General features: G+C 42.8%; 1 protein-coding gene across 6 annotated transcripts in view; it reads left to right on the top strand.

Moving 5' to 3' along the window:
• Positions 1–20,503, top strand: part of LOC135112099 (fibrocystin-L-like) — a 29,989-nt gene that overhangs the window by 576 nt on the left and 8,910 nt on the right. For 3 of the 6 annotated variants that reach the window (XM_064026077.1, XM_064026067.1, XM_064026086.1), the window contains exons 1-11: positions 3,945–4,084; positions 4,415–4,692; positions 5,519–5,691; positions 6,085–6,154; positions 7,036–7,198; positions 8,622–8,857; positions 9,379–9,525; positions 10,491–10,706; positions 14,028–14,125; positions 15,788–15,905; positions 16,325–16,421. In XM_064026077.1, the coding sequence (XP_063882147.1) occupies positions 4,516–4,692; positions 5,519–5,691; positions 6,085–6,154; positions 7,036–7,198; positions 8,622–8,857; positions 9,379–9,525; positions 10,491–10,706; positions 14,028–14,125; positions 15,788–15,905; positions 16,325–16,421 (1,495 nt within the window). In that variant the 5' untranslated portion in view covers positions 3,945–4,084; positions 4,415–4,515. Of the gene's footprint in view, positions 1–647; positions 823–1,122; positions 1,274–1,613; positions 1,956–2,590; positions 2,758–2,947; positions 3,187–3,937; positions 4,085–4,414; positions 4,693–5,518; positions 5,692–6,084; positions 6,155–7,035; positions 7,199–8,621; positions 8,858–9,378; positions 9,526–10,490; positions 10,707–14,027; positions 14,126–15,787; positions 15,906–16,324; positions 16,422–20,503 lie in introns of those variants that run through there. The other 3 variants (XM_064026104.1, XM_064026097.1, XM_064026115.1) reach the window with 3 other exon arrangements.

Below are 20,503 nucleotides of genomic sequence, written 5' to 3'. Positions count from 1 at the left end.
AGTGTCATTATTACTGTTATTCATGATAATAGCAGTATTATTATCATTAGTAGTATTATAATTAATTCATTGATAATGATAATAATGACAATATAACTAATCCTTCCTTTATTTGTCTCTGTGTGTGTGTGTGTGTGTGTGTGTGTGTGTGTGTGTGTATGTGTGATGGTCAGTAAATTATCTCTATCAATAAATTATCTATCTGTACCTATTTACCTATCTATTAATCTATTTACCTATCTATCTATCTATCTATCTATCTATCTATCTATCTATCTATCTATCTACAGTATGTCTACCTGTTTGTCTACCTACCTACCTATCTATCTATCAATCAGTCTGTCTGTATAACTGAATCTGTTAACTAAACCTTCCTTTTATTTGTCTATGTGTGTGTGTGTGTGTGTGTGTGTGTGTGTGTGTGTGTGTGTGTGATGATCAATAAACTATCTATCTGCTTTTCTATCTGTCAGTTAACTATCAATCTGTTCATCCATCTGTCAATAAACTATAAATCTATCAATTTATTTATCTATCTCTATCTATCTATCTGTCAATTAATCAATTAATTTATCTATCCATCCATCCATCAATTTATCCATCCCTCAATCCAACCATCCATCTATCTATCCATCTACATGTACCAGGTGAGGCAGATGTGACATGTGATGTGGTGGTGAGCAGCCCGAATGGTTTGTCTGCCAGTCTGCTGGGTGGCTTCACCTACCAACTGGCTCTCACACTCTCCCTCACTGGCCTGGAGCCCCAGCGAGGCGGCACTGCTGACGGCACCTCCCTCACCCTCACTGGCACTGGCTTTGGGTAAGTACCACAGTGCCTGGTGTCTGTGTGACTTCTGGGTGTCTGTGCTTCTCTGCCTGCCTGTCTGTCTGTCTGTATGCATGCTGTATTTTCTGCCATATAACCTTGCTTAACCTGATCACTGCCCCCTCAGGTCAAGCAGTATTGCAGTGACCTGACCTAACCTTGCCTAACCTTAAGACAAGTGACAACATAGTGATCTGACTTAACCTTGTCTAACCCAGCCACTACCTCCTCAGGTCAAACGGCAACATAATGATCTGACTTGACCTTGCCTAACTTAGACCTTATCCTCCCTAGGTTGAGCGGCAATAAGGTGACCATTGGTGGGTCAGAGTGCAAGGTGACCCAAGAGGGTCCGACCAGCATCACCTGCATCACTGAGGCTCACCAAGGGTCGGGTCAATTCCAGGTCAAGGTCACTGCCCCTGGGAAAGGCTTGGCAGCGGCTGTGAGTGTTTATGTTTTCTTTTGTTTGGTGAAAGTGTTTTGCTCTTTTTCCTTCTGTTTTCTTGCTTAATTTGATGTCTTTTATTAATTTTTGTGTTTATAATTTCTTCATCTCCTGTTTCATCCTTTTAGCCTCATTTTCTCCTTTCCTTTCTTAACTTACCTTCCTTTTTCTATCCCTCTATCCCCTCTGACCCCTTCACCCCTCACCATTCCTCCCTCACCCCTCATCATTGATCCCTCACCTCTAAAATTCACCACTCAGCACCCTCATCTCATTCTCCTCCTTCACCCACCTCACCCCCTCGCCCCTCACCTCTCACCCCTCATCTCCACAGCAGAACAATAGTGGAATCTTCTCCTACATCGACCTCTGGAGTTCACCATTCACTTGGGGCAGCGAACCGCCACCATCACAGGGGCAGCTGGTGGTGGTGACTCAGGGCAAGACACTGCTGCTGGACCAGGCAACACCAGTGCTGAAGATGCTGCTGATCCAGGGTGGCCACGTGGTGTTTGATGTGGAGACTGTGGAGGAGCTGGTGTTGTGGGCAGAGTATATTTTGATCATTGGTGGTGGCTCTCTCAGTATTGGGTCGGAGGATCAGCCTTTCCCTGGTGAGGCCGTCATTGAACTGCACAGCAACACACACTCCACCGAGCTGCCCTTGTATGGTGCCAAGGTGAGAGGCTGAGGGAGAGTGTGAGGGTGCCAAGGGGAGAGGGAGAGAGAGAGGATGCCAAGGTGAGAGGCAAAGGGAGAGAGAAGGATTTAACCAGGATTCTATGCCTTTCATGGATTCTGGTGGAGGCTGGTCTGGTTATCAAGATGCATCCATGATTGTAGTGGTGAGGAGGATGAGTCTGTCTATCTGTCTGTCTGTGTGTCTGCTTGTTTGTCAAGGAATCTAGGCTTTCATTCTGTTGGTTTGTATTGTTCTGATCTGTCTGTATGTTTTGTCTGACAGATAGATCACAACAATATAAACCAGCAGAATATAAGACTAGATTCTTTGACAGACAGACAGACACAGACAGACCACAACAATACAAACCAGCAGAGTATAAGACTAGATTCCTTGACAGACAGACAGACAGACAGACCACAACGATACAAACCATCAAAATGAAAGACTAGACTCCATCCCACTGTGCAGAGAGAGAGAGAGAGAGAGAGAGAGAGAGAGAGAGAGAGAGAGAGAGAGAGAGAGAGAGAGAGAGAGAGAGAACAACAATAAAAATAACAACATAAAAGACTGGATTTCTTCCACATAACCTAACCAAACCCCTTTATCACCTACCCTGACCCATCCCACAGGTATTGGCGGTGCGTGATGGGACGCTGGACCTTCATGGCCTTCACGTCCCCATCACCTGGACCCACCTGGCACACACGGCCTCCCTTGGGGACACCAACCTCACCCTGTCCCTGCCCGTCACCTTGAGGCAGGGTGACCAGGTTGTTATTGCCACCACAGAGAACAGGTAAAGGAACATTCATGTGCAAATCTCTCTCTCTCTCTCTCTCTCTCTCTCTCTCTCTCTCTCTCTCTCTCTCTCTCTCTCTCTCTCTCTCTCTCTCTCTCTCTCTCTCTCTCTCTCTCTCTCTCTCTCTCTCTCTCTCTCTCTCTCTCTCTCTCTCTCTCTCTCTCTCACCCCCTTCATCCCTCCACAGGTTCTACATGAAGGAGAACGAGGTGAGGACCATCGCATCAGTCTCTGAGGATGGCCTGGAGGTCACACTGACAGAGGCACTGGAGCACACCCACCTCTCCGTCACCCAGACTCTTGAGGGACACACAGTGGAGACACGTGCAGAGGTGGGACTCCTCACCCACAATGTCAAGATCCAGGGAAATGTTGGCACCGACTTCAGTGTGGCTATTGAGGGCTGTGACACTGCTTTTAGGCCTGGTGAGTTTGGTGTTGTGGTGTTGTTCTGTGCTGTATATAGGCTATGAAAGGCTGTGAGGAGGAAGAATAGTGTGTAGGTCTGAGTTCATTGACTTCTGGTGAGTGACTTATTGCTGTTCTGTTGCAGATTCTGAAGGTGTGTTGTGTGTGGGCCGTAAGGAGTAGTAGTAGTAGTAGTAGTAGTAGTGTGTAGGTGTGAGTTCATTCAGTTCTGGTGTGTTTGGTGACTTACTGCCATTCTGGTGCAGGTTCTCAAGGTGTATAGTAGTGGTTGTGAATAGTAGCAGTGGTGTGTGATGGTGCAGATCTGAATTTTAAAGGATTCACCACGCTTAAGTCACAATACTTTCCCTCAGAATCTGTTAATGGTGTAGAATCTTGTTCATTTATGATTACAGTTATGAAAGAACTCTTGAAAGCCACAATACTTTCCACCAAAATCTATTAACAGTATATAATCCTTGTTAACCTCATTACAATCAGGAAAACATCCTTGAAAACCACAACAGTTTCCACCACACTCAGTTAATGGCATAGAATCCATGTTAGATTGTGAAAATATCCTTGAAAACAACAATAGTTTTCCCCAGATCTAATAAAGGCATAGAATCCTTGCTAACCTTTCACTACTATAATGAAAACATCCTGGAAAACATGAGAATACATCTCTCTTTTTCTTTCTCTCAATGCATTCTTCTCTCTCTGTTCACTGCCACACACCAACATGTCTCTCTTCTCTTTACCATCCCAGACCACCCAGTCATGTTTCAATGGTCGACATGGAGACGAGATTGGCGGTGACCAATTTGGCGCCACCGTGATACTGTCTGGAAAGTTCCCTGACCTGGACTTGGTGATGGGACACATTGAGTACGTGGAGGTGACCAAGGCTGGTCAGGTGAGGCTGTGAGAGGCTGGGTCCTGCTGGGCCAATCTGGGTCAGGTCATGTGTGTTGTGGCATTGGTAATGGTAGTAGTAGTAGTAGTAGTAGTAGTAGTAGTAGTAATGTCACATGTAGTAATTTGAGCAATATGTGTTGTACTTCCACTTGAGAGAGACACATTAGTATCACCTCCACATCCACCCTAATTCATTCACACATCAAAATATCCCTCCACCTCCACTTCAAACAGGCACAGTAACATCACCTCCACTTCAGGCAAGCACAATAACACACCACATCCATTGTAATCCACACACATACACACTTGCCAAATTTCCACCCAGGCATTCCAACTTGGGCGGTACCCACTCCACTTCCACCTGGCTGGGGACATTCGTACATCCGCGGGTGCTCCATCCACCACACCTACAACCGCGCAGTGACAATGCACGCAACAAACAACCTGCTGGTGGAGCATAATGTGGCGTACAACAACATGGGTCACGCTATCTTCACAGAGGATGGGGTGGAGCAGAACAGTGTGGTGCAGTACAACCCTGCAGTCTACACCAGGACCTCCTCTTCCCTTCTTAATGTGGATGTGACACGCTCCTCATTCTGGGTGGGTGTGTGTATATGATTATTTAGTTGTATTTAACAAGTTGTACTGCACAGGGTCCAAGCAAGCTCTTTTGTCCTGTTTCCATATCTATGTTTGCATGATTTCTCTTTAATTATGTGTACAATGCTCTGCTTCAACCACATCTTTTGTGTGTGTGTGTGTGTGTGTGTGTGTGTGTGTGTGTGTGTGTGTGTGTGTGTGTGTGTGTACATGTGTGCGTGTATAGGGGAAGGAAGCAGGGAGGGAAAAGGTGGGAGGAGGGAGAACAAGTAAGGGATGTCTTCTACTTTCTCTCACCCCTATTCTATCCACCTCTCTAATGCAAGAATTAACCAGTATTCTCAATCATTCATCCCTTTATCTCGTAAACCCTGGAACTCACTGCCTGCTTCTGTATTTCTTCAGTCCAATAACTTGAACTCCTTCAAGAGGGAGGCTTCAAGTTTTGGATGATCCATTGGCCTCTTTCCTTTAGGGACTGACACCTCAGTGGGTATATTTCTTCCTTTTGTTGCCCTTGACCAGTGCTCCTCTTTCAGTAAAAATCAATTAGATGGAAGAATGTGTGAGAGAGAGAGAGAGAGAGAGAGAGAGAGAGAGAGAGAGAGAGAGAGAGAGAGAGAGAGAGAGAGAGAGAGAGAGAGAGAGAGAGAGAGAGAGAGAGAGAGAGAGAGAGAGAGAGAGAGAATCTTCCACACACTCAAAACTCTCAAAGTCTCCACAAGCCACTCTGAGAACCACCTCCCACTCCAGTCACACACTCATAACTCCTGCAATTTTCCACAAACTGCTTACTCACTGATCCACTGTTTCGCTCATCCATCAGGTGGTGAACCCAAACAACATTTTCCGTCACAATGCAGCTGCCAGTGGAACACACTTTGGTTACTGGTACAGGCTGGACCACCACCCCTCGGGCCCATCCACCACCAACATCTACTGCCAGAACACTGAACAGATGGGACTCTTCTTCAATAACACTGCACATTCCATGGGAAGGTGTGTGTGTGTGTGTGTTTGTGATTGTGTGTTGGCTGGGTAGGAGAGAGAGAGAGAGAGAGAGAGAGAGAGAGAGAGAGAGAGAGAGAGAGAGAGAGAGGGTGTGTGTGTGTGTGTGTTGGGTGAGAGAGAGAGAGAGAGAGAGAGAGAGAGAGAGAGAGAGGATGTGTGTATGTGTGCATGAGTGTTATTGTTATGCTGTGTGTTCTGTGCTGGCTTGAAGTTTACATGATGGGTGGAATAGAGAGAGAGAGAGAGAGAGAGAGAGAGAGAGAGAGAGAGAGAGAGAGAGAGAGAGAGGATCATAGTACAGAAGGATAAAAGTTAATCTGTTTTCTGGCTATCCATCTGGGACATTGGGACATTTGATGACAACACTGGCCTCTGTTCCAGGTATGGTCTGTGGGTGTTCTCCAATCCAGGATATCACCCAAAGTCCGACATCTGTGGAGGCAGGGACGTGGTAAGTCTGTGTCACGCATCACTAAATACGTATCCATTCATGTGTATATGATCTGTGTGTGTGTATAATGATGGGCAATACTGCTACACTCTGTCATTAGGTGTGTCTTAGTAATTCAGGACACAGGAACATGATAACACTGTAACTGACCAAAGCTCTCACTCACTGATCAGTCAGCAAATTCCCATCTTGTCTTGAAATGTGCAGCAGATTGATGTATTTCCGTCAAAACCCATACAATTCAAATTATGGTTCTGGTAGAAATACAGAAGTTTGCTAACATTTCAAAGTCAGATAGAAATTCATTGACCAGTCAGTGATTTAGTACATGAGTCAGTGGCAGTGCTACCATGCTCCTGTACCCTAATTACCTTGCCTAATTACTGATACACTTGATGAAACAGAGCTTACTATTATGAACTATGCTCCTGTAGCCTCACCTGCCTAATTACTGATACACTTGATGAACTAGAGCTTACTATTACAAAATATTACGATCCCACACAGGATGGTCCAGGCAAAGCAACACACACACACACACACACACACACACACACACACACACACACACACACACACACACACACACACACTCACACACTCACACACGTAGCCCCATCAACCCCTCACTGGAAAGGAACAGTCTTGTGGCTTAGTGAACTGTTACCAAGAAATAAAAATCCCAGTAGTAAGGACAATAAAAAAAAAAAAAATAAATAAATAAATAAAAATCTTCCACTTTTGGATGAGCCTTTTGACCATTCTTTTGAGCCTGCACCTCAGTGGCCTTTTTTCACCTGTTGCCCTTGGCCAGTGTCCACTTACACACACACACACACAAAAAATAAAAGAAAAGAAAAAGAAAAAAAAAATTCCTGCAGGTGGCCAAGTGGGAAAGCTTCACCGCGTGGCACTGTGAGCGGGGTGCCGAGGCAGTATCTGGCACTAAGCTGCAGTTCCACAACTTTGTGATGCTTGATAACCAACAGGCTGGCATGGAGATGGTGTCTGTGAAGGGAGGGCTCGGACAGGATGACAGCCCTGGTGAGTCACTGGGTGGTGATGGGGTGAAGGGGGATGGTGACTGGAAGGAGTGAGAGGTATAGGGAGTCCTCAGTTTACAATGATCTCGACTTCTGCCTCTTGGTAGTTAAACTGGCAGTGCTTGTCCCTGTACATTCCCCTTTGTCCTTTTTACTGATTTATTTATTTTTTATTTATTTATTTATTTTTTTTACTGTATGTCCTGATGTGTTTCTTTTACAGGTACAGTAGTTATGTTTTTATAAACTAGAATATGACTTTACTATAACATTAGCATAGGTGAGTGACATAATGTAGGTACCAGTTCAAACCTATGCTGAAAATCGGTTTATAGGAATGGAACTCCATCATAACTCAAGGACCCCTTGAGGCCTTGTTGAGCTCCCTGACTGATGAAAAAATTATGGTTAAGAGAAGCAGAGTATGCAAGTGAATTAGTGAGAGGTAGTGAGGCCTTGTTGAGTTCCCTGACTGATGAGAAAGTTGTGGTTAAGAGAAGCAGGATATGCGAGTGAATTAGTGAGAGGTAGTGAGGCCTGGTTGAGCTCCCTGCCTGATGAGGAAATTGTGGTTAAGAAAAGCAGGATATGCAAGTGATGAGTTAAATTGCAATGTTAGTTAAGATGCTTGATTCCATTTCTTCCTTCCCTACATCTTGCACAGCTTTTGGAGGGAACATAAATAACATACCACACAGATCTTTAAATAACTGTTATAGCAAAAACAACAGCAGCAGTTAATATAAGTACACTGAATTATATAATTACATAAACTTGGGTAGGTTAGGTTATGTTCAGTTAGGTTTTCTACAGGTACCTTCTATAACAGCATCTTTAAGTACAGTAACCATTTCACACACCAGCAACTCTCTTAAGGATTTTCAAAGGTCACATGTGTGATTAATTGAACTTTCATGGGCCTCATTTTTCCATTGATGATGCTGAATTCCTGCTAAACTATCACTGGAATCATGAAAACACACTTTGAAACACTAATAGCTCTCATAAGGGCTATTTTCAAAGGCTATATGTGTTGAGTTTGAACTCTCAGGGATGTTTTTTCCCAGTGATGATGATGAATTTCTGTTAAACTATCACTGAAATAATGATGCTGTGGAAGGCTTCTACAGCATCAGTTGTGAAAAAAAGAGAAAATAAAGAAAAAACATGAAAACCTGAATAATCGCCTTGAAAACAGACCTGATGAGAGAGCAGACCTTTTAGAATGCACACCAAGCTACTCTGACACAAACACCATTTTGTCTCCAGATTAAGTTTTTGTAGGATCATGAGACAATCTTTTATTCATGCTGTTTTGTGCAGGCATCTTCAATTCCCTGGTGGTGACACAAACACCATTTTGTCTCCAGATTAAGTTTTTGTAGGATCATGAGACAATCTTTTATTCACGCTGTTTTGTGCAGGCATCTTCAATTCCCTGGTGGTGTGTCACTCGGCCCTCAACTCCAGTGCCTGCACCTCAGGAACCAGTGGTATTGTGGCGCCCAAGACCCAGATCTTTAGTATCTCCAATGTCACATTTGTTAACTTTGATGAGGGTGGAAGTGCTGCACTGTCTGGCTGTTCTCAGTGCAGGAACTACCAGGGAGGCTACAGGGCACAGGTTAAGGGTCTGGCCTTTGAGAATTCACCCAACAAGGTAAGGAAAAACATCTCTTCTTCAGGATGACTCTCTGTATCTCCTCAGTTTTTGCCATATATGCACTTATTTTGCAATGCTTTGTTCTCCCATCAGGACAATTTTCTGAAGCCACAACCATGATTACTGAAGTTCTTATGAGTGTTTCTTCTATTACTGATGGTGAACCATTGTTAAACTAGTCTTATATGCATGGAAACACTTAAAAACTCACAAATAACTCATAAGAACTTTTTTAATGCAGAATCATCATTAAACTGATGAGAATCTTGAAAACATTTACAAACACCAGTAACTCTTGTAATGACTGTTTTCAAGGGCTGCATATATAGATTCTCATGGATGTTTTTTTCCCAGTGATGATGGTGAATTCCCTGTTAAACTATCACTAGAAAAGCAATGGTTCTACAGCAGTATAGTAAAGAAGACCCATGAAAACGTGACTAATCACCTTGAAAATAAACCTGATGGCTGCTCCTTGTTGCTCCTTGACACAGACACCATTCTGTCTCCCACATCAGATCAGGTTTCAGTGGGAACACGAGACAATCTGGATAGACGCTGATGGCTCTCTGACGGGCGAACCGGAGGCGAATGTTGTTCCCACAATGGGCATCTTACCAACTGATTCCTGCACTCAAGAAGCAGCATTCTCTGTCACCAAGAATGTAGGTATAAGGCAGAATATATTTGTGGGTTTATAGATATTTTCCCCTTCCTTCTTTGAGATTTTTTTCTCTCTCATTGATATGCTTCTGGTCTTGTATTTCTTTATTATTTATTGTACCTGGATAAATGCTGATTAACTTGTATGTTTTCCCTTCCCTTCCTTGTACCTTTATCTTATATACTGAGTCATTTCTAGGATGCCATTTCTTTCTTTTTATCTTTTTTCTGTGCCTTTTCTCCAGGGGTCAATGGGCCTAAGAGTGTGAATGATGTGTGTTTGAGTGTGAGGTGCTTTGGGTTACCTAGTATGGGATTATCAGCCTGGTGTATAGACAGACAGATAGATCTCTTTTCCTCCTTGTACTATATATCAAAGAGGCATCCGCATATGCATGTGTGTGTATCTAATCACAGTACACATCACTACATTAGGGAACTTTAAAAGATTAGACAAGTTTATACATGATGATGTTAGGTGGAAATAGATGGGTATGTTTCTTAGAGACTGCCACGTGTAGGTCTGGTAGCCTTTTGCAGCTTCCCTTATTTTCTTATTTTTTGTTAATACAAATTTCACCCCATAGTATAAGCAGTCTTATCACTCCCATCACTCCTTTCCTACCTGTCTTTTACATCAGGTATACATCTGTGTATGCATATGTGTGTATCTAATCACAGTAAACATCACCAGTACTAACCCCAACAACAGAATAACCAACTCATGGTAAACTTTGGAATTCCCTGCCTGCTTCTGTGTTTCCTTCTTTCTATGACATGAACTCTTTCAAAAGGGAGGTTTTGAGACACTTGACCTCCAACTTTGAATGATCTTTTTGATCCTTTCCTTTAGAGACTGGCACCTCATTGGACCTTTTTATTTGCTCTTTTTGCTGCCCTTGGCCAGCACCCTTCTTACATACAAAAAAAACAATAATAACCATTCCTTTGTCTGTCATCACTATAGGTGCCAGGATCAGTTTGCCGAGGGGCCATGAAATTCCTGCGAGTGGCCGTCACCAATCCGAGCCCTTCCTCAGTGCTTGGCAAGGACCTGGTGGTAAGCAACGACTTCGGCGCCACCCACATCCCTTACCTCATGCTCCGTATTGGTGGTGCTGGCTGGATGGGGCTTGTCTACACTGGTGCCACCTTTGACTTCAACTTTGAAAATGCTAATCAGGTGAGTTCTGGGTGTGGTGGAGGCTAAAGGGAGAGGAGCACAGCAACACAGGGGAGTGGTGGAGGCTAAGGGGAACATGTGAGCACAAGAACACAAGGATAGCTGCAAGTAGCCACCAGGTCTACAACTGGCAGTCCCTGGGATATAAACTTTCTCTCTCTGACAAACACACACACACACACACACACACACACACACACACACACACACACTCCAGTGACCTCCAGTGCCAGAGAAGACCGCAGGGTGGAGAAGAGGGAATACAAACACTTTGAGGTGCCGAGAACGTGGTATAGTCTTCCCTCACTTCTCTTATTTAATGCAACGTCTCTGGCCAACAAGATGGACGAATTGATTGTGACGGTAAGATCTACTTGTGCGGACATTGTGGCAGTTACTGAGGCGTGGCAGATTGTTCCTGAGGTGTGCACAATGCAGGACTACCAGCTCTACCATCACCTCAGGTCAGGACGCAGGGGGGGGTGGAGTGGCCGTTTTCTGCCGCTCTGCCCTCAGCCCCTCACCTCCCTGTCGATATTCCTGCCGGTGTGGAGACCCTGTGGGTGAGGGTCACGCCCCCCTCCCATCCCAGCAACATGGCCTCCATCATATTTTGCGTCGTGTACCACCCCCCACGAGCCGCCACAGCACAGTTACTCACCGCTCACATCATCAACACTGCTGATGCCCTGAGGGTGAGGTATCCTGCTGCCAAGCTGGTCATCTGTGGGGACTTTAACAGATTAGATATCAGCGATATCCTACACCAGCTACACCTCACCCAGGTCGTGGACTTCCCCACCCACCAGCAAGCCATCCTCGACCTTATACTCACAGACCTGGGCCAGCAGTATTCGCCACCCAAGCCGCTGCCTCCCATGGGACGGAGCACCCACCTCTCCATACTGTGGACACCCACACCCACCACCTCGACCCCCCGGTCAGCTGTCACCAGGACCCACTGCCCCATGCCTGACTCAGCCATGAGGGAGTTTGGGCAGTGGGTGATACAACACCCGTGGACCGAGGTGCTGGATGAGGAGGACGTCCACTTAAAATGGCAAAATTACGTCGCCACCACCACAGAAGCCTTCCACCACTACTTCCCAGCCAAGAGCGTCACAACGCACCCATCTGATGCTCCCTGGATGACGCCCCGCATTAAAAGACTCATGCGTCAGCGGACCTGGGCGTTCCACTCCTGCCCGGTCCTATACAGGAAACTAAGAAACAGAGTAATCAGGGAGATTAAGAATGCAAAGGGAAGCTATTACCCAGACAAGATACACCACCTCAAGCTGACCAACAACAGACAGTGGTACGCTAAGATCAAAGCTTTGTGTACAAGGCTTACAAAAGCACACTTCATCTCTTCCTTGCACCTCACACCTTCCTGCTAATCTCACGGCTCAGGAGATGAACGATCACTTTGCTGCTATCTGTCAAACCTTTCCTCCCCTCCACACCACTCCGCTTCCTGCCTATCTTCCCGCTCCCTCCCCTCCACACACTGTCCAGGCGATGGATGTTTTTAGGAGAATACTTAAATTTAAACCAAGATCCACCACACCCACTGACCTTCCTATAAAAATTTACAAGGAATTTGCTGTAGAGCTAGCAACACCGCTATGCTCCATAATAAACGCCTCACTCTCCCAACACTCTTGCCCCGCGGACTGGAAGACATCTTACGTCATCCCCATCCCCAAAACTTCCAGTCCACAGTCACTCAATGACCTCAGGCCAGTCTCTATCACTTCCATCCCTAGCCTTATTTGTGAAGATTTTCTATATGACTGGGCATACACCAAAATTTGTAACACTGTGGATATCAGACAATTCGGAAATATTAAAGCCACCTCCACCTCACATTTCCTGACCAGCTTCCTTGAATTCATCCACAGCCACCTGGACAAGCGAAACACCTCTCTAGCAGTTGCTTTTGTGGACTTCAAAAAAGCCTTTGATCTTGTTGATCACACTGTTGTCATCAGCAAGGCAGTAAGTCTGGGTCTCCCTCCTAATCTGATAGCGTGGCTAGCCGACTTCCTCACAGGGAGACGTCAGGCCGTTCGCTATCAGGGCTCTGTCTCTAATTTCCAACAGCTGACATGTGGAGTCCCCCAGGGGACCAAGATGGGTCCTCTATGCTTCCTCCTCCTCATTAACGACGCCCTCACTGACACCCCCCATCGCTGGAAGTATGTGGATGACTGCACCGTGGGCGTCCCAGTTTCCACCAAGAACCCGGACTACTCGCCACTGCAAGCAATTCTGGAGCGACTGCAGATGTGGACGGAGGAGAGCAGGATGACCATCAACCACAGCAAAACTGTGGTGATGCATTTCTGTACCTCCTCTGTACCAGTGCCCCCTCCCCGGCTCACAGTGGGCCCTCACCCCCTCCAGGTGGTCCAATGTGCCAAGCTTCTCGGAGTCACGGTGGACAACCAGCTGAACTGGAAGCAGCATGTCGCCAGCACCGTGAGATCAGCTACCTACAGGCTGTACATGCTGGGCAGACTCAGGTCGCTGGGGACGCCGACAGATGAGTTAAGGAGGGTGTACCTTACCTTCATCCTCCCCAAACTCATGTACGCCTCCCCAGCGTGGTCCTCCTCCCTCACACACGCTCAACAGCTACAGCTAGAGAGTGTGCAGAAAAGGGCGTGCAGGGTCATCCTTGGCCCTGCATACACCACCTATGAAGAAGCCCTGACCAACCTGAGTCTGTCCAGAATAACCACCAGGCACCGAGAGGCTCTGGAGAAGTTTGGGAGGGGACTACTGCATCATCCACGTCTCAGAAACATGCTGCCACCCGATGCGCCTTGCCCGGTCCGTACCACCAGACACCACAACAAAATAACGCCCCTGAAGGCGCCGCTCACGGACCGGTACAGACTCAGTGCGATTCCCACCATGGTGCGAGCCATCAATCAATAGTATTTCCCTCCTAGATTAGACTTACCTTTAGGATTAATGTTAAGTTTTTCCCCATCCCCTATGTACATTTTCAGTTTGTCAACTGCCTAAATAATAAACTGTTTATTATTATTATTATTATTATTATTACACACACACACACACAGAGAATGGAATAAATATTATCTTTATGCTAAGTTGTTTATGCATTCAGATGAAAATTAGATTATTATTATTTTATTATTATTATTATTATTATTATTATTATTATTATTATTATTAATATTATTATTATTATTATTTTTATTGTTATTATTATTTTTACTGTAATCATTATTATCACAGGTTTATGCATATGATTTAATTGTGTTTTGGTTCCATTTTTCTCCCCATCAGTTCGTCAACATGTCATACAAGACTAACACAAAATTCATGACAAGAAATGACTACTATTTTGTGAAGCACACACTCACCCAGACACCTGACAGAATTGAGTAAGTGTCCCTGTGAGTTTGTGTGTGTGTGTGTGTGTGTGTGTGTGTGTGTGTGTGTGTGTGTGTGTGTGTGTGTAGTTGTAGTACAGAGGGTGTTCGAGTTACAAGCAAGATATGTTCCAGAAGGCTGTTTGTAAGTCATTTTCCTCGCAACTTGTCATCATAATTTTTCAGAACCAAAAAAGAATCATACGTTCTGCAAACAATGTAATGCTTACTTACTTGATACTTGGTACCATGAGAGAGAGAGAGAAAGAGAGAGAGAGGGAGAGAGAGAGAGAACACCTTGCCTTATGGGTGATGTGATACCACCAAGAAGTGACAGTCTTGAGGTTTCTGCCAAATGCAAGACTCAGATATGCTAGGCATACAACTCTCTCTCTCTCTCTCTCTCTCTCTCTCTCTCTCTCTCTCTCTCTCTCTCTCTCATGTACATTTTTTCTTTCTTCCGCTCTCCCTCTCAGGTTATGCATACCTTTTTTCATGTAATTTATTAAGATGGCTGGCTGAAAGCATAAGACAGGTTTGTTTGCCTATTTGTGGACTTAATGTAATGGAGCAGGGTTTCTACACCATGCAGCACAACTCTCCTGTCTCTTTGCCTCTCAGAGGCAGACTGGCAGAGGTCTGTGCATTGTGGAGTCTCAAGGCAGACTCACTGCGGTGCAGTACAATATGTTTTTAAATTAAATTTAAATTTTAAACTAGCGTCTCATAATAAACTGCTACAGGGCCTGTGTCCTGGGCCAGTAGGCGGTCCTCTGCTATGCTGCTGCACTGCGTAGTTAGTGGCAAAGCAGCATACTGTGTGCCAAATTTGAATGTTTGGTTAGCAAAGGGAACATTATCAAGAGTACATTTTCTTTTTGCAAGTAGACTGCTCATATCAATGAACATTCGTAACTCATTACCTCGTAACTTGGACACCCTCTGTATACAGAGTCTGTGGACTGCCACTTATAGACCTAATGGCTTCTTGCAGTTTTCCATGTTTTCTTATGTTCTGTGCTACAATCAGACACTCGTTCCTTTCTGTGTGTTTATATCTCCTTAGATTTTCCTTGGCTTGATGTACATTCCTTTGGCTATATCACCTGTTCTTGTAGTGTGTGTGTATTTACCTAGTTGTGTTTACCTAGTTGTATTGTACAGAGCACAAGCCAAAGTTCATTTTGTCTTGTCTCCATAACTATATTTATCCAGTTTCTGTTTAAACATGTGTACACTGTTTGCTACAACTACTTCTTCCTTCAGATCATTCCAGATTTCAATAGTTCTGTATGGGAAGCTGTATTTCTTGATGTCGCTTGAACATCCACTCTTCTTTATTCTCTTCATATGCCCCCTCATCTGTCTCTCTCCCTCCTTCATCTGTGGTAACAAGTAATTTCTGCCTATTCTTTCTATATTGTTTACTAACTTGTACATTGTTATAAGGTCTCCCCTTTCTCTTCTCTCTCGTAGTGTTGGTAATTCCATCTCTTCAAGTCTTTCTTCATAGCTTAAGTGTGTGCGTGTGCCTGCACACACGTGTGCTTCCATCTTGTACATTTTCTTTTATTAACCCCATCTCCTCATTTCATTAATCCCAAACCTCTATTTCTATGCATGTCCGTGTGTGTGATCTAACCTGACCTAATGTGGCATTGCCTAACTTGACAGGACGATCAAGGGTGAGAGGGAGAGCCTGGAGTCCCTGCCTGACCCCACCACAAACATTCATGGGGACTTCTACTGGGACACAGACTCAAAGGAACTCACGTACATGGGTAAAAGCAAGGTCAGAGTGTGTTGAGAGTGGTGGGTTGGGTGACTGAGCTGCTGCTGGTGTTGTGTTGTGTGTTGTGAGTTGCTGGAAATTCTCTCATTGCCTGAAATCTGCTGTGGAAGAGTGAGATGGTGATGTGTTGAGAGTGGTGGCTGGGTGAGGTGACTGTGCTGGGGTTGTGTTGTTGTGTAAATTAAAATCTCTCCTTTGTGTTTCAATGCCCAACTGTACTGTTCTCCTTGTGATGGTCTTGACTGCAATATAACTTCTCCTCTTGCTATTTCAGTGTCCTACAATATTCTTCTTCTGTTATGGTTGTTGCCAGCAGTATTGAATTTCCTCTTCTCTCCCTGTCCTGTCCTACAATACTGCTCTTCTGTTATGGTTGTTGCCAGTGCCATTAACTCTCCTTTTCTCTCCCTGTGTTTCAGTGTCGCACAGTAAAAAGACTACAAAAAGGCATGGCAACATGGTCTTTGATGACTGAGTTCCTGGTCAATCAAGGCAGATCAGTTTCAGTGTGTATAAGTATGTATTTATCTGTGTATTTCTATTTTTATTGCATTGAGTTAAGTTTTCATGTTCCATTTTGTGTGTGTGTGTGTGTGTGTGTGTGTGTGTGTGTGTGTGTGTGTGTGTGTGTGTGTGTGTGTGTGTGTGTGTGTATTTACCTAGTTGTATTTACCTAGTTGTGTTTTACAGGAACAAGAGGTATGCTCGTGCTGTCCTGTCTCCATATCTATAAGCATCTTGCTTAACTTTAAATTCATGAATATTTTTTTATTGTACCACTGTTTCATCTAAGTTGTTCCATATTTCTATGCTTCTATTTTGGAAATATATTTCTTGACATCTCTTCTACTTGCTGTTTTCTTCAGTTTCACTCCATGTCCTCTTGTAGCTCTTGAGTCCCACACAAATAAGTCTTCTTTGTCAACTTGATCCTTACCCTTTAAAACTCTGTATATGGCTATCAGGTCCCCTCTTTCTCTTCTCTCTTGTAATGATGGAAGCTTTAATCTCCTTAATCTTTCTTCATAGGTTAAATCTCTCAAACTTGGTACCAGTTTGGTTGCAGCTCTTTGGATCCTTTCTATTTTCCTTATTCTTTTTTTTATTATGGAGTGACCAAACAATTGTGGCATATTCCAATTTTGGTTGAATCACATATTCCATCAACTTTTTCATCATCTCTTCATCCATAAAAGCAAATGTCCCTTTCATCTTTCTTAGTAACTCATAAGTTTCCCAAAATATTTTGTTTACATGTTTTACTGGTGATAAATTATCACTTATTGTAATTCCCAAGTCTTTTATTCTTTGGTTTTCTTAATTTCCATTTCTCCTGTGGTGTAGGAACTTGTCAATCTTCTTTTGTCTTTTCCTAATTCCATCACCTTGCATTTCTTTGCATTGAATTCCATTTCCCATTTCTTACTTCATTTATATATCTTTTTTAGATTTTTCTGTAATATTTCACAATCCATATTGTTTTCCACTCTTTTCAATAATTTTGCATCATCTGCAAACAGACTTATATAACTGTCAACTTCATCCATCATATCATTGACATACACCAGAAACGTTATGATGCTAAGACTGTCCCCCTGTGGTACTCCACTTGTAACTCTACACCATTCTGATTTTTCTCCCTTTATTACTGTTCTCATTTCTCTATCCCTCAAGAAGTCTGTAATCCAATTCAGTGTGTTTCCTTGCAAACCCCCTATATTTTGAATTTTCCATAGCAGTCTCTGGTGTTGTACCTTATCAAATGCTTTTTTTTAGGTCTAAATAAAAATAGTCTGCCCAACCCTCTTTCTCTTGAATTATATCAGTTGCTCTGCTATAAAAGCCCACTAAATTCGTGACACAAGACCTTCCACTTCTGAAACCAAATTGTCTGTCAGTCAATGTATGTGTTTCTTCTAAATATTCCATTCATCTGTTTTTAACTATTCTTTCTGCTATTTTTGCCACCACACTTGTTAGGGACACTGGTCTGTAATTCAATGGATCTTCTTTATTACCTCCTTTAAAAATGGGCACAATATTGGCTCTCTTCCAGTCTAGAGGAATTTTTCCTTCCTTAAAAGAACATACTATGTTATTGTGTATACCTTCTGCCAGTTGTTCACAACATTCCGTAAGTATCCAGATGGACATTCCATCTGGTCCTTGAGCCTTATTTATATCCAAATCTTTCATAATCTTTTTAATTTCACTTATGTCCACCTGTATCTCTCTCACCACATTGCCTCTGTGCCATGCTCTTTCTCCTTCAAATTTGCTTTCTTTGGTAAATACTGACTGGAAGCACTTGTTCATTAATTCCGCTTGTAGCCATGTATCTTCGTATGTAATGTCATCTTTTGTTAATTTATCTATTGTTTACTTGTTTTTCATCTTCCCATTCACATATCTGAAGAATAACTTCGGCGCACCTTTCCATTTGTTAACTATATCTTTCTCATAATTCCTTTTTTCACCTCTCAGGATTCTGATATATTCGTTTCTTGCCTTCTTGAAATCTTCCCATTTCTCACTTCCTCTTTTTTCTCCATCTATTCCATGTTGCTTCTTTTTCTTTTTCTTGCTGTTATACATCTCGTATTAAACCATTTTTTTTCTTTTTCACTTCCTTTGTTTTGATCTTTGGTACATATCTACTGACCCCTTCATTAAAAATTTCCATTAATATGTCCGACTTTTCCTGCGTACTGCTTGCCGTGAACAGTTGTTTCCATTTAGCCTCTGCAAAATATTCCCTCAACCTGATAAAATCTGCTTTCTTGTAATTATATCTCCCATTCTTGTAAATTTAATTCCTGTTTTCTGTTGCACCACTGCCTATGCTGAATTCAATTAACAGATGATCACTTTTACCTAGTGGGCACTGATAATTTATTGCTTCAAAGATGTCCATTTCCTTTGTAAACAAAGTCTAGCCTTGATGTCGCTTCATTACCCCCAAATCTTGTATTTTCTCCAATCCACTGGGTCATAGTATTTGTCATTATTAAATTTAGAAGCATATATCCCCATGACTCTTCTCCCCCATCCATGGTCCACTCTTTCCAGCATACCTCCTTGCAATTAAAGTCACCCATAAGTGTTATATTGTTACTCTCTGCCAGTATTCTCTCCAAACGGTTACTAGTATCTCTTAACAATAATTTATAATCCTCTTGTGTCCATGCATTTGTCTCTGTGGGTACATAAGCCACTGCAAAATCTCTTCTTCCTTTTCGTTTCCTTTTTGTTTGAATTCTAATTACTTCCGCCATTCCTTCTCCTATTTCAACCTCTTCCACTGTTATACTCTTCTTTATAAGTAACATGACTCCTCCCCCTTTCTTATTATTTCTATGTTTTATCCACACATTATAATTACTATTATCAATTCTTATATTTTCTGTTGTCTCATTTAGTTTAACTTCAGTAATACCCATGATGTCGGGCTGCTTTATCTTAATATAATTATTCAATTCACGCAACATTGATATTAAACCATTTATATTTGTATTTGCCACTGTCCACTTTTTATTTTTCCATACATTATTTACATTTTCTATTCTTTTTTTTTGTCAGATACCACTTCCTGAGCCTCTTGTCTTTTACCTTCCAATAGAACTTTTTTTTCTCTTCCTCTGTTCTTTTCTCATTTTTTGCCTTTGCTTCTTTTATTAGATCGCTTACCTTGAGTCTCTCCTCCTCATTCATGTCCCTCTTTATCCAAACTTTCCTGTATTGCTCTGTCTTGTCCAGTTTCCACACATTCAATATCACTTCCATGGCTGTTGTTTGTGCCCTAAATTTTACTTTCATTGGTTGTTCTCCTCCTATATAGTTCCCCAGTCTATGTATTTCCTCAATTTCACTTATCCAGTCCTCCCCTTCTCTCTGTATATTTTTTACAATGTCCTCTGCTACTTTTTTTTTGTTTTTTTTTCCTCTTGTATCTTACTGGGTCAGTTTCCTCTTTTAATCCATATATAACAATACATTTCTCTTTGTCCATTGTGTCCCTTACCATCGATTCCTCCTGTTTGATCACTTTCACAATTTCCTTACTTAAATCTGTCTTTTCCTTCTTTTGCGCTTCTATGATTTCTGTAAAGTTAACTTTTTCTTCCTTTTTTCCTTCCTCCAGATTTGATGTTCACTTTTCATCCCTATTACTTCATTTTCTTGTTTTTTAATAATATCATTGTTTTCCTTCAATTTTGTTTTTAGATCAGCACATAGTCCTCAATTCTTTGTTTTCCTCTTCCAGGTCATGTTGTTTTTTTTTCTAATTTTTTTCACTCTTTCAGTGAGGTCACTGATCATCCCTTCCATCAAAGCCACTTTCCTTCCTTGCATTTTATCATGTAGTTCATTATCTTCCTCAAATCCTGGGAATGGTGACCCCGTTGGCAACACTCCACTCCCACCTATGGCGTCCGCCTTGCTGGAGCTTTTACTCATTTTATTACCTCTGTTATTACTTAAATTTTCTTTTATTTATTTATTTCTGGAGACAGGAGAACTCTACTTGAGCACAGCTCTACTTAAATTTTCTTTTATTTATTTATTTCTGGAGACAGGAGAACTCTACTTGAGCATAG

Source organism: Scylla paramamosain, chromosome 2, assembly GCF_035594125.1.
Source record: "Scylla paramamosain isolate STU-SP2022 chromosome 2, ASM3559412v1, whole genome shotgun sequence".
Classification (NCBI taxonomy): domain Eukaryota; kingdom Metazoa; phylum Arthropoda; class Malacostraca; order Decapoda; family Portunidae; genus Scylla; species Scylla paramamosain.
Note: the sequence above shows the minus strand (reverse complement) of the source record. Positions and strands in the feature narration are given on the sequence as shown.